The following is a 26,441-nucleotide window of genomic DNA, read 5'->3' as shown; positions in this document are numbered from 1 at the left end:
CTTTCTAATGCTCACCTCTACTTTGAGGTGAGCATCAACAAGCTCTCAAAGCATATTTTCAGACCCAGACGCAGGAAACATCACTGACACCTTGAATGCCATCTTCTGAATGCAACCACTTTCCAAAGCAGAAGGTATACGTGCATTTAAATAGTATTTATATGAAAAAGAAGGCATTCAGAAACACAACATAACTATAAAATTAGCCAATTTTTTTAAAAAAACAAACTTATCCCTTACTTACTTTCCTTTGTTAAACACTGTAAAGCTAACATTATGTGACCCTGTAAGAAGAGAAAAAGCACACATCTCAGTGCAAGAATGTGAATCATTTCATGTACATACAGAGTTAACTAACGTGCCTCACTTGCTCTGAAATGCCCATGTATTTTGCACCCAGTTCAAAACCATCATCGGACACCTGACAAGCTGCTGTTTCTGCTCCATTTCCCCCCCCCCCCAACCACACCTCGTGCTTCTTGGGAGGAATACCGTATTTTTTGCTCTGTACGACTCACTTTTTCCCTCCTAAAATGTAAGGGGAAATGTGTGTGCGTCTTATGGAGCGAATGCAGGCTGCGCAGCTATCCCAGAAGCCAGAACAGCAAGAGGGATTGCTGCTTTCGATGCACAGCGATCCCTCTTGTTGTTCTGGCTTCTGAGATTCAGAATATTTTGTTTTGTTTTGTTTTCCTCCTCCAAAAACTAGGTGCGTCTTGTGGTCTGGTGCGTCTTATAGAGCGAGAAATACGGTAACTCTTGCTAGGAGTGCCTGTTCTCTATGGCTTCAGCAAGGCATTCACTGTGATACACTTGTTGCTTACAGTTGGTCTATCATGGTTGCCAAAAGTGTGAGCTGGGGGAAAATGCCCCAAGTAGCAAGAACAAAGAGAAAAGGAATTTGAAAGCAGCTTTCCCCTTTCTGAAAAGACAATGGCCATATGGCCCATACCCCCCAACAGTGGCCTTTTTTATGTTAGCCATCTTGATTTTTATGTTACTGAATAAAATCAAGATTGCATGTTATTTCCCTGCTTTCCACTGACCAATATGGTTCCCTTCCACTCGGCATGCTACAGTTCCCAGACCGTGATGGACTTGAATGGGATATCTGCAAACAAAGGAAAATAAAATACAATGAACCATGAAGATGCAATAGAGGCAAAGGAAAGGAGATAGAATATATTATGTGAAGCTGAGCTGAGTACTGTTCTTTTACTTCAAAGACAAGAAAGGACTGAATGTGTTCTGCCAAATTCAAACCCATCACATCAAATGCTCAGCAAGTGATGTCTGAGCATCCATTGAGAAATTTAGTTTTGCCTGCACTGTTAATTTTGTGTCCCGCTCTCCAATTTGTGTTGTCATTTGTCCCCATGAAGACTGACTGAAGGTGGTAATAGGATATTGAGAAACAAATACTATTTTGTGAATGAATGTGCATTCCTTAGGTTCTAAAGGCCACAGCATATTTTTGATTTTTAGTGCTCCCCATCAAAATGCTTTAAATATAAACATGGAAATGTAGTCTAGGGACACAACGTAGCTTCAGCACATGAACTCTGACAACAAATATTGATTCACCTGCTTTAAACCTAAAAAAGACAACAACTGGGAGAACTATCTGTCCATTTTTTGTGTATTTTAGAAGCATTTGCAGCAGCTCAGGAACTGGGCCTCTAATGAAGAACTGAGATTACCGCATCTCAGACTTGGATCATCCACCCATGAAATTGGGAGGGGTGGAAATCACCTTGAATAGGGGCAGGGAGCCCAAATATGGGCACTGAATCAGCTCTAAGTTATTCTGCCAGAGGGCATGACTAGAAAAAAAACTTTTAAATTGTATAATAAAGTTAATACTGGACCTGTTTTCTTTTGTTTTAAAGCCAGAAAAGTCACAGCCTAGCCTTGGAACTTTTAAATAATGATTCATTAAAATACCTAACAGGCCAGCTTCACTGTCTTCCTGTTTCAAAACAGAGGTCTTTACATCAAAAAGCAGCAGGAGAGGGCTTGATCGATTGACCTCATTGTGTTTGAATTATTGCATGATGCGATACCACTAACAACCTCACTCCTCTCAAGGACATCCATATACTCAGATACCACAACCAAAGCAGAGTTCACAGGAACCATCATTCAGAACCCAAACCATGCTTTGAGTTTCTAACTGCACAGCTAAACAATGATTTCGACTTCCTAATCTGCTTTCACTTTCTACCTTCTCAGTGGTCTATTCTGGAGGCAACTGCAACCATGGCAGTAACAGAGTTACTGTGACACTAATCCAACGCTACAAATTGTGACAGCATGGACCCCTTCTAAACCAAGGATAGGGACTTCTTCATTTAGTTAGGCATTCAGTACTTCCCCGGCTGCCATGCTCTTGCATCCACACCTTTGTAAGGCAGGAGGATGGGAGCAGAACAACTTGGCCCTTCCCACGTGACCTTCTTGGTCCCACACGAGAGACTTTATTGTCCCCCTTGGACACAGGCTGCCCCACCAAGCCCAGGGGCTACCAGCTGCCACAGACTGGCTGGTATTCTTGCTGTCACCATGGCAGCAGCAGAAAAGAAAAGAAAAATACTGCGTGGCCACACTGAATGGCTGCATGGGAGGAGCGTGAGTCAGGTAGTGGGGGCCCTTGACTCTGCAGTGGCGTAGCGTGGGGGGTGCAGGGGGGGGCCGGGCGCAACACCTGGGGGGTAGGGTTAGGGGGTGCAAATCCACGGTTAGGGGGCGCAAATCCACGGGTTAGGGGGTGCAAATTACTTGCCTTGCCCCGGGTGCTGACAACCCACGCTACGCCACTGTGACTCTGGTGCTGATCTTGCACACATATAAGCAAACACTCACACACATATTTAAATGAAGGTACATGTGAGAAAAGGAAGGGTGAATGCACAAAAAGGGGATCACACACACAAATTCACATCCATGAATTCAGACAGAAAACTGCTTGTATATAGAAATAATCATTTGGCCCAATTTTGTAGCTGAGGGTAGGGATGGAAGGACAGAAATTATATTTCACTGGCATCAAAACTGTTAGTGTGCCTTCCCTAATTTATACGAGCCCCAAATATGCTGCACCATTATAAGCTTTGTGAATTCTCACAGCAAAGAAGCATTGCAATCAAAGCTGTGAGGAGCAACTTACATGCTGCGCGTCTGCTTATTGGCAAGGGAACAAATGGTTATCCATCCATCTCTTTCTGCCTCGAGGATAACAGGGCTGGGGCAGAGAGAGGGAAGAAGCAATGCTAGTTCAAGGCAACCCACAATAATGCAAGTCCACAATACATTTCTCTCCCCAATGCATAGTAACAATCCAAATGTATTATTTAATTATAGCCAGGGTTGGGGCAGGGGCAGGCTTTGGAAATCGTTCGTAATATGGCACCCTATGCAAGGCCAAAATTTGGCAAAGTGTGTTCTCCAATAAATGAGAGCACGTGTTGCGGTGTGGGCCACCGGGCCAGGCCTCTTGTTGCCAGACTGGTTAATAGTTATTGCCTGGCATTTGTGATTGGATAACCGGGTTGCTGGGGCAAATTGTATGTTGCAAATTGGGTGGGTGGGACTGTTGTGTATTGAGTCAAAGGATTTTATATCTGTATTATTATTGTCTATATTTGCATTAGGGTAAAGTAACTGCCTTTTGGTTTCAGGGGGTACAGCTACTATTGGTTCATTTAAACTGCTGTATTTGGATCCTCTGTCTTATTGGTTCCCTCCAAAAGGCAGGACTGTGATTGCCTGATATTGTTCCCTCCAAAATGTATCCTTTCTAGCTAGTCCCCTGTCCCTATAAATGTAGCTTTCCCCTCCTCAGTCTTCAGTCTTGTTTGCTGTAATAAAGAAGTGTTACTAGAGAACTGTCTCCAGCAGATTATGTCAAGAGAGCTGAAATCACAAACCCCACGTCACAACAACTGGCGACGAGGATGGGATCCGGAATGCTGAGGAGCGGTTAAACGCAGCCCTGCCTCAGAGTCCGGATTGCAGCTAAGAACAAGACTCACTGGCCAGCTGAGAAGACGACCCTGCCACAGGACAATGGAGAGTCCAAGGGTATTGGAGCCCTTCCAGCCATCAGAGCCCCACACGTGGGAAGACTACGTCGAACGCTTCGAGTTCTTCGCAGTGGCTCAAGGGATCACCGATGCCAGCAAAAGAAGGGCCACATTCCTGAGCTACTGTGGGCCTGAGACCTTCAAGCTGGCCAAGGCATTGCTTGCTCCAGCGAAGCTAAGTGAGACATCTCTCAAAGATATTCTTGCCTGCCTAACAAGCCATTTGGCGCCTACTGAGACCAAGATGGCCCGGCGGATGGAGTTTCATGAGAGGCAGCAGCGTGCTGGGGAGTCTGTATCTGCATTTCTAGCTGAACTGCGGAAGCTCGCTCAGCACTGCGACTTCCAAAATCTGGAAGAGACTCTCCTGGATCGGTTTATCGGTGGTCTGAGCAGCAAGAAAGCCAGAAGACGCATCGTGGCTAAAGAAGAGGTTACCCTTGCTTCAGCCTTGAAGGAGGCCACCGCCACGGAGAATTATGAAAGAGAGGAGCTTGATGCCAGTCGCAAGGCCCCTAAGCCACAGATAGAAGTTGCGCATGCCATGGACGAGCTAGAGGCTACTCCGAGCCAGAGCCCAGTCCGTGGGGTTGAGTCAGTGCGTCAGGCCTGCACAGTGCACAAAGATCACCGAGGCAGGTGTCCAGGTTGTGGCGGAAACCATGAGCGGAAGAGTTGTCGTTTCCGGGATGCTATGTGCCGGACGTGCGGGAAGACAGGTCACATCGCCAGGGTCTGTAGATCGGCGGCGTGGGGAGCGACAGGAACACCTAGACTGGAGCATCGCAGACCGCCCACAGCAACCCATTTTCTAAAGGACTGCCACTATGTAACGGAGATCAACGGGAGGGTCGTGCAGTTCCCAGCGCAAGGCAAGGCACACGTCAAGGTGAAGATTGAGGGTCAGCAGTGCGACATGGAGGTGGACTCCGGATCTGGATTCACTATCGTGTCGGACCAGACCGCGAGGACATTCTTCCCCAGGGGTAAGTTGCCCCCTCTGGAGCCCTTCCCGGCAACCTTGCAGTCATACTCAGCGGGCCGCATCCATGTTATGGGAATGTGTGCCGTGAGAGTTCAGTTCCGGGACAAACAGGCTGTACTCAAACTGGTGATTGCGAAGGGCAGTCGCCCCAGTCTCCTGGGCACTGACTGGTTCCCCGCCCTGGGACTGAGTATATCAGGGCTTAATTCAATCCAAACCTGCCCTGAGATGAGCGAGGCATTATGCAAAGAGTTTGCTGGTCTCTTTAATGGAAAACTGGGTTGTTATAAAGGGCCCCCAGTTGACTTCGAGTTGGACCCTGGGGTGGCCCCAATCCGACTCAAACCAAGGCGAGTGCCATTTGCACTGCAACCCAAGATCGAAGCAGAGCTGGATAAATTGGTCAAGCAGGGAGTTCTCTCACCCGTGGACTCTGCTAAGTGGGAGACTCCAATCGTCACGCCCCTTAAAGCAAATGGGGAAGTCAGGATCTGTGCAGATTACAAATGTACTATCAATAAGGCACTCAGGGGAAACTCATACCCCATTCCAGTCGTATCACATCTGTTGGCTAAACTGGCTGGGGGCAAGGTGTTTGCCAAAATTGACCTGGCACAAGCCTACCAACAGCTGCCAGTAACCCCACAATCAGCGGAAGCACAGACTATTGTCACACATAAAGGGGCGTTCAGAGTTAACAGATTACAATTTGGAGTTTGTGTGGCCCCAGGGATTTTTCAAGGGCTCATGGAACGCCTGTTAAGAGGTCTGCCGGGGGTCTTGCCATTTTTTGATGACGTTTTGATTGCTGGAAAAGACCCACAGGAACTGGTTGCGCGTGTCCGTGCAGTGTTGCTCAAGTTCAAGGAGGTGGGGTTGCAACTGAAAAAGGAAAAATGCAGTTTTGGGGTGCCAGCTGTGGATTTCTTGGGGTTTAAAATTGATGCATCAGGCATCCACCCCACAGATGCTAAGATTAAGGCCATCATCGAGGCACCACGACCACAGAACAAGACGGAGTTGCAGTCATTCCTGGGACTTATTAACTTTTATCATTCGTTCTTACCCCATAAAGCTTCGGTAGCTGAACCATTACATAGACTGTTGCAGAAAAAGAATGTGTGGCGATGGGGGCAGGGGCAGCAGAAGGCTTTTGACTCCTTGCGAAGAATGCTGAGTAGCGGGAGCGTCCTTGCTCATTATGATGAGTCAAAGCCGCTGGTCCTGGCATGTGATGCCTCTCAATACGGCCTGGGGGCGGTGCTGAGTCATAGGGAACTGGATGGGTCGGAAAAGCCCATCTCTTTCTATTCCCGTACGTTGTCGCCCACGGAGCGCAACTATGCTCAAATTGACAAAGAGGCGCTTGCAATTGTGGCAGGAATCAAAAAGTTCCATGATTATGTGTACGGTCGCCATTTCTCCATTGAAACGGACCACAAACCACTGTTAGGGTTGTTCAACCCGAACAAACAAACGCCACAAATTCTCTCCCCCAGAATGTTGCGTTGGTCTATATTCCTGAACGGGTTCCAGTACACCTTGACCCATGTGCCGGGGAAACGATTGTGCCACGCTGATGCGCTGAGTCGATTGCCCCTTCCTGGCGGGAGCAATGAGGATCCCGCTCCAGCGGAGCACATAATGATGCTGGAAACACTTCCGGGGGCTCCTGTAACGGCTACTGATATAGCTGAGAAAACGAGGAAAGATGCTGTTCTCTCCCGTGTGCTCACTTGGGTGGGGAGGGGGTGGCCAGGTGGTCCGCATGAAGACAAATTCAGGCCTTATGCGACAAGGCAGCACGAGTTGTCCATGCATAAGGGTTGTCTCCTGTGGGGAGATAGGGTGATCATCCCAGCACCACTGAGAAACAGGGTGCTTGAGACGCTTCACATGGGACACCCGGGAATGGTCAGGATGAAGTCGCTAGCCCGATGTTATGTGTGGTGGCCTGGAATGGACCAGAACATAGAACAATGGGTACGAACATGTAAGGCATGCCAAGAGGTGCGGCCAGAAGTGGCCAGAGCACCAGTTCACTGGTGGGAGCAGTCCAGATCTCCCTGGAGCCGGCTGCACTTAGATTTTGCTGGGCCATTCCAGGGGAAGGTCTTTTTGGTTGTCGTCGATGCATATTCCAAATGGTTAGAAGTGGCGATGGTCCCTAGCATGGCATCAGCTGCCGTAATCAAGGTGTTGAGGCAGCTGTTTGCAACCCACGGGTTACCTGAGACCATTGTATCAGATAATGGGGCAGCTTTTGTATCCCAAGAATTCAGGGCATTCTTGGCTGATAACTTCATAAGAGGGGTCACATCCGCGCCCTTTCACCCATCCTCCAATGGGCAGGCTGAGCGCATGGTAAGAACAGCCAAAGAATCCATTGCGCGCTTAATGGAGGGTAACTGGTCAGCTCGCATCGCGCGAATGTTATTTTTGCAGCATGCGACGCCGTGTACTGCGACGGGCAAGTCGCCAGCTGAGCTGCTCTTGGGTAGAAGACTGGTAACGGTGCTGGATTATGTCCACCCGGATAAAATGCCAAACCATAATTCAAGAGCAACCCCCCAGGCTGAGACTGACACAACAAGGTATCTCGCCCCTGAAGATCTGGTCTGGGTGAGGAACTATTCACGAGGTTCGCGGTGGGTGGCTGGTGTGGTCACCCGGGCTAGTGGACCTGTGTCCTATTATGTAACCTTGGAAAATGGGCAAGTTTGGAAGAGACATATAGATCAGCTGAGGCGCCGGGCGCTCAGCAGGGAGGAGTCAGATAATTCATCCCTGGCTAACGACGCAGAGCTGCAAGACCAGAGTGAAAATGGCCCAGAGATGCAGTCACCAGGGGCTTCAGCAAATGAACCAGGGTCTGCTAGTCCTCATGATGACGAGGTACAGGTAGGGAACCCTGAGATGTCTGGGACTCCATCTGTTCCTGAGGAAACCCCTATAGCAGCCCCTCTACCACAGGTAACACCCAATCCAGAACCGGCAACGCCTGTTGTCAGGAGATCAAGTAGAAGTTGTAGGACCCCACAGTACCTGAGAGATTACGTCTGCTGTGCTCACTAGGGGGGGAGGGGTGTTGTGTATTGAGTCAAAGGATTTTATATCTGTATTATTATTGTCTATATTTGCATTAGGGTAAAGTAACTGCCTTTTGGTTTCAGGGGGTACAGCTACTATTGGTTCATTTAAACTGCTGTATTTGGATCCTCTGTCTTATTGGTTCCCTCCAAAAGGCAGGACTGTGATTGCCTGATATTGTTCCCTCCAAAATGTATCCTTTCTAGCTAGTCCCCTGTCCCTATAAATGTAGCTTTCCCCTCCTCAGTCTTCAGTCTTGTTTGCTGTAATAAAGAAGTGTTACTAGAGAACTGTCTCCAGCAGATTATGTCAAGAGAGCTGAAATCACAAACCCCACGTCACAACAGGGACCATAGTCTTTAAATATTGGTACACTCTGGTTTCTCTTTCTCTTTTGCAGAGTGCATCGGATCACCCGCCCACCCGCCCTCTTTTCCGGTTGACCTTGCTTTGCCTGTCATGGGGGTCGTCTGCCTTGGCGCAGGGGCCTAGTAGGAATTTTGCCATTTGGTGATTGGTTGTGCCATTTGGTTTTTGCCTACTACTCAGCAATTCGTCACAACTTGTAAGGTTGCGGTTAGGCATTGGTTATAATATGTTGGTGGTGGAGGGGTCAGGATAGGCTGTGCCTGCCCCTCCTATTGCGCTGAAGGGAATTCCGTTAAAGGAATCCTGGGGCTTGCCATGATTTCGTCCAATCCCTGTCATGGGACCAGGGCCGCCCAATCCCTGTCATGGGAATCCTTGTCATAGGACCTGGGCCAGCAAGCTTTCGGGGAGCTGCTGGGGAGAGCGGTGTGGGTCTGATGCTTAGCTCAGATGACCCCCCAGTTTGACTTTCTCTTCTACTGGCTACCGATCGGACCTCGGGATGTCAGTTCTGTCCCAGGTGGGGGGACAGATAGTCATAACCAATGTCTAAACAACCACTCACTGATTTTGTATTTTAATAAAGTTGTGGCCAAAATAGTGCCCAAAAACCAAAACTAAATTACGTGTTATGTGTGAAGTTATTTGAGGGGTGGCCTGGGGACCTACACGCGCAACCCCAAATGGATCTTCTCAATTTTGGGTCTTCTCAGTTCTGCACTTCCTTGGCTCAGTGCTCTGTGCAGGGGATCCATTCGCACCACCCTACATCCAACACTGGTTGGGGTACAGGGCCTGTGGGCCTGCTCATGTTCTCGGAGTGCATCTCCCACCATGGCTAACCGTTGGTCATTCTGGCTGGGGCTGGGCGTGTTAGAGTCCAGCAACTGGAGACCCACAGTTCCCCATCCTGGAAATGCAAAGGGAATAACCCTATATCGAGTTGCACAGAGGAACTGAAGGAAGCAATGAACACACTTACCCATCAATAAAATCTGTGTTAAAACTGTAGGCATCAAATTCTTGGGCCAGGATAAGACCATAGACTTGCATTACATTTCCTAACAGGATAAAGATGGGGGTGGGGGAATTTTTCAAAAGGCAAAATGAAAATCTGTGTAGAGTTGGGTTTTACTGCCTTGATTTCTTCAGTGCAGTAGAAGATGCCCTCTTTAAGTATTATAAATCTAAAAATTATAAGCAAGAATCATAAAGAATAATACATAGATGGTGTTTTAGCTTCCCACCTAAGAGAAGTTAAGAGGAGTCAAAATTGTACTATTTTTATGTGGTATTTGTTAACATTAAAACAAAAGAGGTCAATACATTAGTCAGCATTATCCTGTATCTTATTTCAGGTCAGTATTATAACATTATATATAATTTTAAAGTTAACTCGGGGTTGCAGCATTATAATATTAACCTAAACTGCTTTTTAATTGCTGTAATGAGCCTAACTAATGTTAATGACTTCGAAATAGCTTGGAGACACAATTCAGGATATAGCATGTAGGCTTATGCGCATTTAAAAAATCATGGGGATCGGAAGGTCAGAAAATCGTAATAATAGCCTGAAATAAGATACAAGGAAAACACTGTTCATTGTTCTTTCTGGTATCTGCTATATTCCCTTATCTTATGCTCCTTTTTGTGTATAGGACTCATCAGCCCGGGAATGTAGACCATCCAAAGAGAAGGAAGACTCTTAAAAGCTCTTGACAAGTAAATCATAAATAAGTTGTTTTCCCCATCAATTGTATAAATAAAGACATACGGTCTCCACGTTAAGGTCCATCCTTTACCTGGGACTCCATAGGGGGGGTCCACACGATACACCACAGGAGTGTGTGCAACAGAGAACTGTTAAGAAAAAAATATATATTATATTACATTGCCTTTCACAAAACTATTGCTTCATTCACAGTTTTGGAGAGAGAGAGAGAGAGAGAGAGAGAGAGAGAGAGAGAGAGAGAGAGAGATCAGTGTACTCTTGCCATCTAGTGGGAAAACTCTACTTATGTTGATGGTTATCTGTACTCTGCCATTTTTGCAGAAGGGCAGAAAAATCAAAGAATTCAGTATTAAGCCAGGGGTCAGCAAACTTTTTCAGCAGAGGGCCGGTCCACTGTCCCTCAGACCTTGTAGGAGGCCGGACTATATTTTGAAATGAACAAATTCCTATGCCCCACAAATAATCCAGAGATGCAATTTTAAATAAAAGGACACGTTCTACTCATGTAAAAACAAGCTGATTCCTGGACCGTCCACATGCTGGATTTAGAAGGCGATTGGGCCTGGTCCAGGCCCTCGGCCATAGTCTGCCTACCCATGTATTAAGCTAACTTAATTAATTAGTTAATTAAGCTGAGCCGGACTAGAGTCTGGTGATGCAGTGCCTCAGAATTCCACCAGGTGGCTGGGGCCTTTCTCTGATTGGCTACCAAGGCAGCCAGCTGGTGAGCCTGATTGGATACCCAAATACAGGCTTCCTCAACCTCGGCCCTCCAGATGTTTTGAGACTACAACTCCCATCATCCTTGACCACTGGTCCTGCTAGCTAGGGATTATGGGAGTTGCACTCCAAAAACATCTGGAGGGCCAAGGCTGAGGAAGCCTGCCCTAAGGAATTCTGCAAAATACTGTGCAATCCTAACATTTTTTTCAGACTGCTTTTTCAGCGGCACATCGCTTAGACATTTGTGGCATATTTTTCTAGTTTTGAATATTCTGAATGAAATTTTGGTTAGTGAATAAAATCCTGTCTCTTTCCCAAACCTAACTTCATCCAGTCACATTTGCATTCTGATACTTACTGGTATTAAAAGCAATTCAAATAACCAATATATTCATATCCAATATATTCATATCCTGTTTTTCAATTATCTACGGTCCAAAATTATAATAAATTATTCTCGAAATATGTATCAGTGACCTGTTTGTTAAACGTTATAATTGACATTTGTTCCCACAAATCCTCTGGGAAGAAGCCTGTGAAGGAACCATGGCTCGACCAGAACACATTTCAGCTTTTAATTGCCCCTCCTCTTTGCTTTCTTGGACACCTGACATTTTTCTGCCAGCTGGATTACAGGCAATTTCCTCTCCACAAACCCAGTAGTCACTTTTAGTGTACATTACTGATACCATTAGCAATGTGGCCTCTCTGTGGTGTGGAGAATGGTAAAATTATTTTGGAAGGCCGCTTGTAATTGGAGACTTAATTTACCTCTAATATCCATAACTGCATTCAGTTCATTTTCAGACTTTCTTTTATAACAATTTTTATTGAGTTTTCAACATAAAGGTAAAGGTACCCCTGCCTGTACGGGCCAGTCTTGCCAGACTCTAGGGTTGTGCGCTCATCTCACTCTATAGGCCGGGAGCCAGCGCTGTCCGCAGACACTTCCGGGTCACGTGGCCAGCGTGACAAGCTGCATCTGGCGAGCCAGAGCAGCACACAGAACGCCGTTTACCTTCCCGCTAGTAAGCGGTCCCTATTTATCTACTTGCACCCGGGGGTGCTTTCGAACTGCTAGGTTGGCAGGCGCTGGGACCGAGCAACGGGAGCGCACCCCGCCGCGGGGATTTGAACCGCCGACCTAACGATCGGCAAGTCCTAGGCACTGAGGTTTCACCCACAGCGCCACCCGCGTCCCATTTGTTTTCAACATAAGATACAATAAAAACCCAACTAATCTAAAATAAAAAAGAAAGAAAAGAATAGTAGAAAACAAAGAATGAAAAAAACAATGTGTATATATAATATTAAGCCCTCTATCACTATACCTTGATCCTTATTCCACACACAGAAGACTGAACCCTCCCAGCTCCAACCTTCCCCCTTTTCCCTCAGCCTCACACCCTGAGAAAACATCTCTGGCCTGCCTCTCCTGAAGGTTTCTTCATCCCCTGTCCATCACCCATCATCCTCATCCATTCCAAATACAAATGACATTTTAATATTTAACATTTTTATTATTTTTGTTCCTAAAGTTAACCTGCAAAGATACTGGAAAGACTGGTGTCTATCAGTGGTGTATAGAAAATGCTGTTTGTAGCTGAATAGCGTAGCTGATGATTTCAGGAGTTAGTCACTGGATTAAAATAACCTCTAACCACAGAGCTGCAAATAAAACATTTTAAATGTGTTATTGTAAAGTGCAATGTGACACTAGATGGCGAAAGTGAGCTATGCAAAATTCAATGTATTTTTCAAAACTTTTTTTTAAAGCATTTTCACAGTTTTTTATATGTGTGTAGATTCCACCAAGGGTCGTCTCTCGCCCCAGGTCAGTCAAGTGCGGTGGCAATGGGTAGGGCTGGGTGAGGCAGAGCTGCTTGTTGCTGCCGCCAGTGCTGGGCCTGGTGGCAGCCTGGGCCTGACTCTGCAAGGTACAGGGTGCAATCCACCCCAGCGCCTAGCGGATCAGGGCCTGTGGATGTTGTCAAGGGTCGCAGGGCCCGTCGGCAGTGTCAACCTGGCTCTGCAAGGTGCAAGGTGAAGTCCACCCCAGCGCCTAGCCAAGTGGGGGCGTCTGGTGCTACTGACTTGCATCTAGTAAATAACTGTCTACTCAGACGAACGTTGCACTGAATTCAGTGGGCCTTACTCCTAGGTAAGGGTGCAGGGGGCTATAGTGTTTCATCTAGGCAGCCAGGGCTCCTTCGGATGACAAGATCTTTTTGCACCAGATCACTGAGGACAACTTGCTTTTAAAAATTCTCCCATATATACAGAATTCCCTGTGTGCCTTTTAGACTGTATCTGTAGGTTTCCCCCCCCTGTGTCAAATCACTGGGGTCAAATAAGTGTTGCTTACATTTTATAATGGAAGATGAATTGTCCTCAGGAGGTTCTGGACTCTCCTTCCTTGGAGGTTTCTAAGCGGAGGTTGGGTGGCCATCCTGTCATAGATGCTTTACCAAAATTTCCTACATAGCTGGGGTTTGCACTAGGAAGATGATTCTACATTTTGCTGTTTCTGCAATATTTCATTATGTTCCTATCATTTTATGTAATTGTATTTTGTATAATTTATAAAATTTATAAATAAAACGTATTCTATTTACAATGAAAATAGCTACCTTTCTACCAGTAGGACAGGAGGGGGCATAGGCATAGCCAGGATTTTTGTTAAGGGGGGCAGAACCTCAGATTTGCATTGGTTTTTACTTGGGGGGGGGGCAGTTGTCCCCTGCCTCCCTTGGCTATGCCCATGAGGGGGCACAGGAAGAAAACAAGGTCGGAAGCGGGCCATGGTCAGAATAAGGTAGGGAAACACTGGTTTAACAAACCAACAAACAAACCAACTTCATAACCCATGGATTTAAGAAGGTTTGCTGTGAAACTGACCAGAGTTTGTTTTATAGCTAGATCTTTGGTTCATTCACCACACTAAACAGAGATTCTGTGAAGGCTACAGGTTTCACAAGAGGAAGAGTGGCAGAGAGAGAGAGAGAGAGAGAATGAGACTGAAGTTTCATTTTGGTTCACTGCAATTCATGCACATAGCGTTAAACCATAGTTTAGCATTACACCGAATGTAGCTAATGGCATCTCTACACTGACAACATGAAAGCTATGGGTTGTGGACTCTCATTCCTTGGAGGTTTTTAAGCAGAAGTTGGATGGCCCTCTGCCATGGTCGCTTTAGCCGAGATTCCTGCATTACAGGGGGTTGGACTAGATGACCCCTGGGTCCCTTCCAGCTCTAGAATTCCATCATTCTAGATACAAAGGGATGACACAAACAGTTGCGAGATTCTTTACAAATAAGAATTGAAAATCAGGCTTTCCGTAAGCTTCCACGATCTAGCACAACAGAACTGCCTTCCTTTACAGACTCTGCCCCTTGCACTTCTCCCGCTAAGAGGAAGGTGAAGCAATCGGAATACTTAATGAATCTTCTCCTCTTCGTGCTGATAATCAGAGGCATGAGGTCAGCCTCTGACTGCGCTACTGGGCAAAAGCTGTGGGGAAGCAGAGGAGGAAGCGCGAGGAGAGGAAGGCAGTGGCCGCCAGCTGCTTGGAATACCTTCCGCAGGTTTCTCCAAACCTGTCACAGCCAGCAGCTGTCTACGTTTTTACAACTACCACAGAGAGAGAAAATTAATTTTTAATGCGCATGGCTCACAGGTTCTCGTGCCCCCAAACAAAGAGGCAGTGTGTGTTTTATTTCGCTTGGAATGTGTCTCATTAACTGCATCCCCTGGTGGTTTTTCATCAGCTCTCTAAGCTAGCTGAACTCCCAAACAACACCTTAGCTTTAATGTGCCATTTGCTGAAACATGGGACTCCTCATGCTCGATGCTGCAGAAAACCCTTGGTTGCACTTGTACACAACATGGTAAAAGTTCTGGCTCATTGGCAAGCAGAGACAGCTGAGTGAGCTCACTGAGCAAAAGGCAAGCTTATTCTCTATTCCCAAACCACACATATCTCACCAGCCTTAGTGCCATTCCATGCTGATGTTGCAGTGACAGAAAGCTCATTTGCACAGCCACTTTACCAAATATTCTTCCACACAGCACTACCTCAAGTACAGAGAAATCTTCATTAGCTCTGGGTAGGATGACCCACAGAGAACATAGAGACAAGCAAACTGCTCTTGTCCCAGGGAATTGAGGCCATTGGTATCAACTTAGCAAGCAGCAGGGGCGATTTTATAATTCAAGTCCAGGTATGTAGTAAGACTGGTTGCCTGTTTCAGTCTGATGAAACCAGAAGAGATGGGTGCTCTGGGCATCTTCGACTGGTCTTACGAATGTTGTGGTTGTGCCATGGCAAATGGTCAGAAGTGTATGCTCCTGAGTTTAAAGTTCCATTGAAAATAAGTCCCGGCTGTCACTAAGCCTGCATGCGGCCCTAATCACATGTTACACGCCAACAAACATATCGACATGGAGGAGTATCAAAAAGATACTTTTGTTCTCACCAGGGCTAAATGAATTGTCAAGTAAAGCCACTTCCACATAAGGAGGAGGTGGGGTTGCAGGCTTCATGGCCCCTCCACGTGCGCAGGGGTTGGGGGGCCAGCCCTGCGCAATTGGGGGATTCCCGGCTGCATCACCCCCTAGCTGGCCAATCGGGTTGCTCCGGGGGAGTGGCCTGCCCCATAAAGGCAGGACGCAGCCAGGGATCTCCCTGTTTGTCCACCCGCCAGCTGCTCTGGTTTACCACCCTCCCGCCCTCTAAGGTTTTCTTTCTTTGACCTTGCTATGGACCTCAGTTGGTCGCCATTGAGGGGCCTGGTAGGAATTTTTTCACTTGGCAAATTGGCACCAGCCACTTGGTTTTCGCCTACCTCGTAGCAAATTGTCACATCTTTCTGGGCATTGGCGGTTAGGCATTGGTATTGTCTGTAGATGGAAAAGGGGAGGTAGCACCATCACCTGCCCCACATATTGAAGGGTAGTCCGTTAAAGGATTCCGGGGGCCGTGGCCCTGCCCAAAGCCTGGGGAGGTTAGGGCCTAAGGCACAACCCCTATTGGTGACCCCGGGGGAGCTCCTAGTTGATGTGCATCAGCAGGACTCCCCTACTGGTGGTTAACCCTTCCCAGACTTCAAGCAGATGGGCTGGAGTCAGATATAGTCGGTTAGGTCCATTGCCTAAGCCAATACTGCTCATCACCTGTAACCAATAAAGTTGTGGCCTTTTTTAGCCCATTAACCTTAATAATTGTGTCATGTGTCATTATTTCTACCTGGGGGGGTCAGGAACTCACCACGCAAGAAGAGTATGATTGCATAGGCTGTATGAGAATGAACTGGGTACAGATTAAGCATTCGCCTCCTCTTGCACCCTTTATTCATTCCAGTCCATGAGAGCAAGTTCCACTCCTATTCATAAGGTTATATCCAGTGTATGCCAAGGTTTTCTTCCTCTGCCGTGCTTGCCAATGCCTCATGCTTTGCACCATCACTTGTACTACAAAGCTTAGGTAGTCAAGGAGATAAAGGGTGCCTTCAATGTGCCATTGAGCCTGGGCACCTCATAAATGCAAGGATGAGCTAGCCTAAGGCTCAGAGCTAGCTCTAAGTGTCTAAATTCTACCCTACATTAAAATCATTATTTCTAACAATGTATTAATGGCCCATGTCCTATGGCCTGGCTACTGGATTGCTCCTAATCACGCGTCCACCCGCTTGAATACATACCTGAAATGTGCAGTTGTCACAGTGCAACTCCTTCGTGTTGTTGATAATTTGCCCATTCAGAGTGAACTGGAGTTGGTAAAATCCTCCCCCCTGCGAAGCCCTTCAATGGAAATAATAAGAGCAAAAGATAGCTAGCAAGCAGCATGAGAGAGACTGGAGTCCACCTTACTAAAATGTGAAGCTTAATATTGAATCTGAAGAAAGAAACGAGGCAGCCATGATTTCTCCCACCCAGTTCCCACCCATCTTGTCATTAACTCCCCAGCGTCTTCTGAGGGAGTAAAACACACACAAAAAAATGGGTTCAGAAGAGCAGAGAAGGAAGGGCTGGGAGGAGAAGACCATGGAGAAGAAAACATGGCTGCCTCATCTCCCGGGTGCTTCACTGATATAATATAGTCTGTGGGGAGAACCTAGAAAAGTTAATAGAGCCTGATCCTCTGCTGGGGGGGGGGGGGTTGCAGGAGGGGATTGCAGAATAGGACTAGGTCTGTTAAGGTAACTTCTATTTTATGCCATCTGAGAACCAGGACTTTCTAAACTTACATAAAGTTCAGTTAACTCCACCGCCACCACTTTGCAAATTCAGGTGGTGATATAGGGTTGCCACCTTTTTTCTAGAAATAGGGCTGTGTCTTTCATGTAGTCACTGAACAGGTAAAGCTTTTCCTCAATAGATGTACAGTAACATGAAAATCTTCACCTTCTGGATTATGTGACTTAAAAGAAAAACTGCTCTCCCAGAAAAACAGTGGTGGGATATTTTTACTGGAGGGTTGGGAGTGGGGAAAAATAGTGCAGGAGACAGCTGCAAATTGCCACCCAAGTGCAGCGGGTCAAAGTTTTAACTTAGTAATAATTATCCAGAAACCCAGTCTTTAAACTTAAGCTTTTTTCTCTCTTTCTCTTCAGGGCACAGGTATGCGCCACACTTGTTAATCATTGTCGTTAACATTTTAAATTCTGATTTCCTGCTTGGCAGTTGGTGAAATCCTTCTTATGGAATATAAACTAATGCTACATTTCTTATAACTTTTCTCATCCACATATACTTTTCCTATTAAAGTCCCTGTCTGATAAAAATTAATAAATTCGCAACCAAGCCATAAAAGCAGGGAACAGGGGGTTCATGACTCTTGTTGGTGTATCTTTCTAATATAACAGCTACACTAGGGTGTCAAGCATTTTGAAGATCTAATTAGACTTGAAATGTTCTTTAAATGGAAAGACAATGACTTTTGCTTAATTAAAAACTGAGAGGTAACGAAGTATTTGTTACTGAGCGGTAACAAGACCAGTACAGTGGTACCTCGGGTTACATACGCTTCAGGTTACAGACTCCGCTAACCCAGAAATAGTGCTTCAGGTTAAGAACTTTGTTTCAGGATGAGAACAGAAATCGTGCTCCGGCAGCGCGGTGGCAGCAGGAGGCCCCATAGGCTAAAGTGGTGCTTCACATTACGAACAGTTTCAGGTTAAGTACGGACCTCCAGAATGAATTAAGTACTTAACCCGAGGTACCACTGTATTTAAAGCTGGTGTTTCAAGCAAAGGCTGGTGCCAAGAGGCTTGCAATAAGCCCTGAAGAACAAGTTTATTCAGGACTTTTTGAGTAAAAAATGAAATGCTGGTACTCTTATCTTAATGTGCTAAGGGTGCCAGCACAAAATGGCAGCAAAAGAAAGAAAAAAAAGGTGCTGATATCAGTGAGTATGGTCACACAAAAAAGCACTGAGGTTTTATAGATATAGACAGACAGACAGATATTCTATCTGTCATGGTAGCTGACAACATTATAGATATATAGAAAATGAACAGTACAATCCTATGGTATATCTTCAGAAGGACTGCAACTGAAAATAATTAAAAACGGAGAAATATCACATAAAAAGGAAAAAAACCAAGAAGTGGAGTTAAAGCATAACAAAAGAGCAGGAAAAATGTTAACACCATAGCAAGACCATCCAGGGTTGCCATATTTTGAAGACCCAAAAAAAGGGACATTTGCTGACTTCTACTTGTAACTATGGATCGCTATGACTCTACACATGAAAAAGAGGATGTGTCCTGGAAAAAGGACATATGGCAAGTAATCCCACAGGCCCTATAATATGTCTGTCCTTACTGATGTCAGTCTAGCTCTAGTGGTGTAGTTTTCTGTTTTCATGGTGAATTTTTATTGTTTTTATCCTCTACAAGTCATTGGGGGTGGGGTTACATTTTTACGTACACCGCTTAGAAATTCTGAAAAGTATGCTGTAAATAAATATATAAAAAATAAAACCCTGGGCAAGGACTTCTGCTTGTGCAATGGGCCTTCTCCCCTCCAAGCTGCCTCAAATTGGGGGCTGTCGGGGGCTGTCAGGAGAACCCCCAGAGCAGCATGCGGGGAGGTGGGAGAGGGATCATTCTGTCTGGGAAGCCACATTGCTTGCCCTGATGGAGCAGTCGCCTCAGGACAATGTTTACTTTCTCTTCGTGCTTTGAGAAGGTCCCAGTTTGAATCGTTGGTGGCACGTTAAAAGGGGCAGGAAGCAGTGGATGAGAACCTGCCTCCGTGTTGGGTTTGGATCCCTTCCGCCATGTAGGAGACTCATTGCTTGTTGCAATAAGATACACTTCCTGAATTGATGTTCATTACATTCATTAGTAAGGTTGAAGCATGTAAGGAATGTAGGTTCATTCCCACAACCTACAAGAGCACATTGTAAACTCACATATATCAACAGAATGCTTCTCTAACATGGTTTTGGGATGGTCTGAGTCCACTATCCCTTCTTGGCCCACAGGAAATATTTTAACCAGAAGGACATATACATATATCCTGAGTAGCCAAAATGGTGCCCTCCAGATGTTGGGTGCCAAGTCCCATTGGACCCAGCCAGGGAGATGGTCAGGGATGATGGGGCCTGCAGTTCAGCATCTGGATGGCTCCAGATTGACTAATCTGGATCTCTGCTATTGTGCTCTGGCCCTGATAATAGCATTGCAAAGAACCTTCCTTACCTTGTTTGGCATTTTGTGGTGGACAGATCAAAACTGACAGGCTGAATGTCACACAGTACTGTAGGCAGCACTGAATTCAAGAACGACACTTCCAGGTGAGACCAATTGATGGGATATGAGAGGCCTAATGGTGGGCAACCAAACAACAAGCAAACACAGCAACATTTTAAGGCACAGAAGGTAAAACGGGATAAACACTGTTGTCCTGTCTGACAGTATGTGCAGAGCACAGATGATATTGTGCATAACAGCACCATCATATATCACAATCCAGACACTTCCAAGCCCTTAATAAATTATGTGCCTTTTCCAAATTACAATATCATTTTTGAGAAGAGGCAACTAGAACTGTGAACAGTACTCCAAGTGCTGTTATACCACAGATTAGTATGGCATTATGATATCGGCAGTTTTATTTTCAGTTTTTTCCCCTAATTATCCTTTGCACGGAGGTAGCCTTTTTCACAGATCCTGCACACCAGGTCAACACTTTCATCAAGCTGCTGGTCTCATTCCTGGTCTGACACTGCCAGTTTGGACTTCATGAGCATATAGGGGAATTTAATATTTTTGGGGGCACAATGTGGATCACTTTACATATGTTTACAATGAATTTTATTTGCCTCTTGCCGTGGGACATGAGGATAGATCATCTTGTGCATCACTAATGGTGATAGAGGGGGAAGCAGAGAAGAGGGGGAGAAATGGCCAGTTCTCACAATGGAGGGATATAAGAAGTGGATTCTCCTAAGGATCTGTATTGGAGCCTGTGCTTTTTAACTTGCTCATAAATGACCTGGAGTTTATGGGGTGAGCAGTGAAATAGCCAAGTTTGCTGGTATCAAGTTGTTCAATGCAGTTAGAGAGAGGGAGGGAGACAGAGAGAAAGAGAGAGACCATGAGGAGCTCCAAAAGGATCTCCAAACTGGGCAAAATAGCCGTAAAAAGGCAAACACAATTCGGTGTACACAAGTGCAAAGTGATACAATCTGTGGCAAAAAACAACAACCCCAAACCATTCTAACCTCACTTACAGGATCTGAAGTGGAAGTTACTGACCAGGAAAGAGAATTTGGGGTTGTGCTAGACAGCTCAATGAGGATGTTGACCCACAATGTGGCAGCTGTGAAAGAGTGGGTTTCAAGTTAGGAATCATTAATGAAAGGGACTGAAAATAAAATTATCAATATCATAATGCCATTTTAGGAATCAACAGTGCAATTGCATTTAGAATACTTTGTTTGCAGTATTTCCCATTGTCTCTCAGATTGCAGAGAATATCTCTTCTAGGATTATGTGGGCTGACACACATGCAGTGGCGTAGCGTGGGGGGTGCAGGGGGGGGCCGGCCGCACCGGGCGCAACATCTGGGGGTTAGGGTTAGGGGGCGCAAAGCCACGGGTTAGGGGGTGCAAATTACTTGCCTTGCCCCGGGTGCTGACAACCCACGCTACGCCACTGCACACATGAGCAGTAATTAAAGTGTGCTTCTTGCTTTAAAACTATTGTTTTCACCCGCATGCAAATTTAATCAGCAGATTAATTGATAAATTACCATTGGTTGACAAAATCACACATGATTAATTTTCTTTTAAAAATTGGGTTGAGGTGCTACAAAGAGCAGATAATCTTATGACTGCCCCTTTTTGTCTAGAAATACACCAACAGTTTCTGCAGGTCTCCAAAATCTACCCTCATATCTCAGTGTGATCCAAGTTCCACCGCCAGTGCTGCCTTCCTTTGGCTCCATGGTTACCTTTGCCAACGTAACTATAAAAAAACAAAAACCACACATGCAATGAATTGTGTAATGGTACAGCAAATCACTTTTCTTCTTAAAAGAACAATCTATTTGTAAAGGACTTTCGGAGCATATGGATGCAGACTGAGCAGAACTGGGAGATCGTGAAAGGTTTGTGAAGGTCTCTTCCTATGAAAGAGACTCCTGCGTGTTTCATACCTCCCTCTGAAAAAACAAAGCCCTGCTGGACAGAGCCTTGATGCAATGGAGGCAGCAACGCTGGTTGGCTTTGCAGCCCTCGCTGCCATGTGGCAGGCCTGATTAGGAACCTGAACACATGCTTGGTCGGCTCCTGGGTGAGATATATGCCACTCACAGTCCAGTCCTTGCCCAGTCCATTTCATCAACTGCAGCTCCTCAGTATAAAGGTAAAGGGACCCCTGACCATTAGGTCCAGTCGTGACCGACTCTGGGGTTGCGGCGCTCATCTCGCTTTACTGGCCGAGGGAGCCGGTGTACAGCTTCTGGGTCATGTGACCAGCATGACTAAGCTGCTTCTGGCGAACCAGAGCAGCGCACGGAAACGCCATTTACCTTTCTGCCGGAGCGGTACCTATTTATCTACTTGCAGTTTGTCGTGCTTTCAAACTGCTGGGTTGGCAGGAGCTGGGACTGAGAAACGGGAGTTCACCCCGTTGTGGGGATTCGAACTGCCAACCTTCTGATCGGCAAGTCCTAGGCTCTGTGGTTTAACCCACAGCGCCACCTGCATCCCACTCCTCAGTATACTAAGGGGCAAAACAGACTTCGCAGTGCAGGAGTAGGCACTCAGGAGCGATCGTGCCCATGGCCTTACGAGCCTCCCCATTCCATAGTGGAACTAGGGTCTCAGCAGGATCTCTGACTCTTTCCCCTGGGCAGGGGGTGGACCCAGAGCAGCCAGGAATCTTCCCAGCTCACATTTTTAAAAAAGAAAAATATTTATGTTGGGCTGCAATAAGCAAAACACATACTGCATACTATTGGTCACAAAAACATGATTCACCAAACGCAGACATACTGAGCATCCCTTGAATATGCCAGCGTATTTCCTTATTAAGTGTATTTGATCTAGTGTGGTATCATAATTGCATGTGCTTCAAAAGCAATTGCAATGGTTTACTTCACATTTTAGGTAAAAGTAAAGGTACCCCTGCCCGTACGGGCCAGCGCTGTCAGGAGACACTTCCGGGTCACGTGGCCAGCGTGACATTGCTGCTCTGGCGAGCCAGAGCCGCACACGGAAACGCCGTTTACCTTCCCGCTAGTAAGCGGTCCCTATTTATCTACTTGCACCCAGGAGTGCTTTCGAACTGCTAGGTTGGCAGGCGCTGGGACCGAAGAACGGGAGCGCACCCCACCGCGAGGATTCGAACCGTCAACCTTTCGATCGGCAAGCCCTAGGCGCTGAGGCTTTTACGCACAGCGCCACCCGCGTCCCGTTGTTAACTAAAACTTCACGTTTTAGTTAACAACAAATTCTTTACTATTGCAACTGAATACATGATGAGGCAGTAAAGAAGGACGCTAATTGGAAGCTTAGAATTTATTGTTATTATTATTATTTATTAAATATGTATAGCAGATTGACCAAGGCAAGTTTGACAGGCCAAGCTGGTGACAGAATTTCTACAAAGCACACAGGCAAACTCTTATCTCTTTGCCACGGTGCTGATGCTCAGTAGTGCAGCTTGATAAGACTCACCTCCAAAGAAAAGCAGCAGTGCCTCGAGAAAGGATGGCATCCGAAACTCCATCTCTAACCTCTTCCTCTGCTTTCAACAATAGACTTTCTCCTTGAGATCACTGCCTCATTCATAATCAGAGCTGAGAGGGTTGGTTCTCTCACATGTATTCCCTGCAAAGGAAACATGTCTTATATTGCTGTTTTCCTTTATTAAAGCATCTACAGACCAATTCAGAATTACTACACGGAACCCCCCCCCCCCCCAAAAAAAAAACCAGCCTGAAAGAAAGCTTAATCAGAATATATGGGAGATGATAGATGATAGACAGATAGATGATAGATAGATTAGATAGATGATAGATAGATAAACAGAGATAGATAGATAGATAGATAGATAGATAGATGATAGATAGATAGATAGATAGATAGATAGATAGATAGATAGATAGATGATAAATAGATAGATAGATATAGATAGATAGATAGATGATAGATAGATGATAGATAGATGATAGATGATATAGATAGATGATAGATAGATAGATAGATAGATGATCGATAGATGATAGATAGATAGATAGATACAGATAGATGATAGATAGATGATAGATAGATAGATAGATAGATATAGATGATAGATAGATGATAGATAGATAGATAGATGATAGATAGATAGATGATAGATAGATAGATAGATAGATGATAGATAGATAGATAGATGATAGATAGATAGATGATAGATGAGAGAGAGAGAGAGAGAGAGAGAGAGAGAGAGAGAGAGAGAGAGAGAGAGATGATAGAGATAGATAGATGATAGATATAGATAGATAGATAGATAGATAGATAGATAGATAGATAGGTAGATAGATAGATAGATAGATAGATAGATAGATAGATGATAGAGATATAGATGATAGATAGATGATAGACAGACAGATAGATATCTGTTACCACATCCTTTGTATGAGTGTGTGTGTGTGTGTGAGAGAGAGAGAGAGAGAGAGAGAGAGAGAGAGAGAGATCTACTCTGCTGGTAGATTTAAGCTCCCATTTAAGGTGCTGTGTTTTGAGGTCATCTGCTGAGGGCACGGGTGCCCACCTTGCCATCCGAAGTGAGGTGCGGCAAGTGGATAGGAGGCTTTTCCAGCTCCCATGCCCTGTTTGCGGAACTCTCTTCCCAAGGGGGAACACCTTTGTTATCATTCAGGGATGAAGTCCAAACATTTGTGTTCACCTAAGCTTCGGTTACATTGGCTGATTTGAACTGAATGTTGTATTCTGCCGTTTTGTTATATTATAATTACATGAATGTTAGTACCTCATACTTGGGGGGATGCAGAGAAGGCCTTCTCGGTGGTGTTTCCTCCCAGGCAACCTTGAAACTCCCTTCCTGGAGAAGCCTTATACTTCTGCCAGCAGATGAAGAAGACCTTGTTCCAGCAGGCTTTTGGGAACTGACTACTTTGAAGGAAAGGGCTGGTGCTGTGATGTTTTTGTTGTAATTATCTAAATTGTTTTAATAGATTATTCATATATAGAAAGAGCTTTAGTTCTTTTAATGTTTAACTGTTTTTTATTGATTGTGGGGGTTTTCCTCTATGTTTTTAACTGCTCTTATTTGATCTGTAAGCTGCCTTGAGTCCCTGTCAGGGAAAAAGGCTGGATATAAATAAATATATTGATTGATGGGTGGGTGGATGCGTTAACAATAGGTTTTATTTTAAAGAAACATTTGGAGATGAAGTTATATAGTTAATTTATAGTTTAATTAAAAACAAACAGATCTCACAATTCAGATGGGTAGCCGTGCTGGTCTGAGGCAGTCAAAATAAATAAAAAATTGTCCAGTAGCACCTCAGAGACCAACTAAGTTTGTTCTGGGTATAAGTTTTCGTGTGCATGCACACTTCTTCAGCTCTCACAATTGGGAGCGAAATCAAGTAGACCAGCTGCTTGGCTCTGCAGAACTGGCAATGTGACAGGATCCACACAGCGCGAATTCTACACCTGTAAGAAATCATTCTTTTGTTGTGGCAGCAACTTCCTGCCCATTGACATCATGCAGGCACCATCACGGTATTCTTTTCAGCAACCACTTAAAGTACTTTGCTTTATGCAAACCTATCCAGTACAGTATGCAGATATTTCAAAAGTTTCTTAATACTTGCTTTTACCTGTTTTGCTGACAATTTATATATTTCTTCTAAACCACTTCCATGTTTTGTTACAATCAAACAGTATAGACATTTTGTTAGACAAACAGACAGACAGACAGATCCTCCACGAGATACACCTGCAACAAACAAGCATTTTCTCAATATGCCACAATCACCAGTGAGTTTATACGCTTCAAAATTCTGCTATTGCATACCTTTATAGTACTTGTTCTTCCTCCAGTTTTCTGATCCAATAATTAGGCAGTGGTATACGGAGTTTCGAAATTAACCATTTTCAAAGTCCTATAATTTAGTTCTGTTCCATTGTTTCAACTGGTACTGGATCTTGGGTTTTCTAAATAGCCAACAATAGCTTTTGCTTTTCCAGAAACTGGAAAAAGCTGTACTGTAACTAAAACTAGTGTGTGACCAGTCTGAATGCTTGTGATAGCACGGTTGTGGGAGATTTTTCTCGGGGCAAGCTTACTTATTAACGTAAGCTACTTATGCCATTAAGCCAGCTTGCCACAAGCCTTTTTTTCATGGTGATACAGAAGTAGCTTGGGACATTTCTCTTAATCTTATTTAATAATTTTAAAGAGAGAGAGAAATGCAATTTGAAACTTTTTTATATTTTTATGTATGAAAATAATATAAGCAATTGTCATTTAACAGTCCTTTAGTTTTGAGGACTATTGTACATGTGAGGAATACATAGATGATTTGTAGGTTTCCACAATCTGGTATCCTCTAGATATTTTGCTCTACAACTCCCACCATGGTTAAGGAATATTGGCAAAAGATTATAAAGGTAATTTCTGGATTATTTCAAATAAACATAGAAGTTAATAGGGATTCAAATAAACATAGAAGTTAATAGGGATTTGTTATTTTCGGGAATACTGGGAAATAACAAAGTAAAACGTAATAAGCAAGAGTTGTACAAGATTCAAGCTGGAATGGCAATTATTGCTTTGGGATGGAAAGAAAAGGCCAAATGGAATATGGAAAAATGGAATGATTATGTTTTTGAATACGTACAATTAGAAATATTTGCACAGATAGTGGCAGAGGATAGATGGGAAAAGAAATGCCAAAGAATCACAAATAAATGGGCATTTTACAGG

General features: G+C 45.0%; 1 protein-coding gene across 1 annotated transcript in view; it reads right to left on the bottom strand.

The window, feature by feature from the left end:
- The window catches only part of PKHD1 (PKHD1 ciliary IPT domain containing fibrocystin/polyductin), a 240,228-nt gene extending 214,470 nt beyond the window's left edge, over positions 1-25,758 (bottom strand). Inside the window, exons 1-10 of the mRNA XM_083435262.1 lie at positions 25,530-25,758; positions 23,177-23,329; positions 21,384-21,461; positions 19,692-19,815; positions 16,686-16,785; positions 10,329-10,386; positions 9,509-9,587; positions 3,167-3,241; positions 1,047-1,111; positions 245-284 (exon numbers count right to left, since the gene is read on the bottom strand). Coding sequence (XP_083291388.1) covers positions 245-284; positions 1,047-1,111; positions 3,167-3,241; positions 9,509-9,587; positions 10,329-10,386; positions 16,686-16,785; positions 19,692-19,815; positions 21,384-21,461; positions 23,177-23,228 — 671 coding nt within the window. The 5' untranslated portion in view covers positions 23,229-23,329; positions 25,530-25,758. The remainder of the gene's footprint in view (positions 1-244; positions 285-1,046; positions 1,112-3,166; positions 3,242-9,508; positions 9,588-10,328; positions 10,387-16,685; positions 16,786-19,691; positions 19,816-21,383; positions 21,462-23,176; positions 23,330-25,529) is intronic.
- Positions 25,759-26,441: the final 683 nt, after the last annotated feature.

Source organism: Podarcis tiliguerta (genome assembly GCF_965153285.1).
Source record: "Podarcis tiliguerta genome assembly, chromosome: 3".
Classification (NCBI taxonomy): Eukaryota; Metazoa; Chordata; class Lepidosauria; order Squamata; family Lacertidae; genus Podarcis; species Podarcis tiliguerta.
Note: the sequence above shows the minus strand (reverse complement) of the source record. Positions and strands in the feature narration are given on the sequence as shown.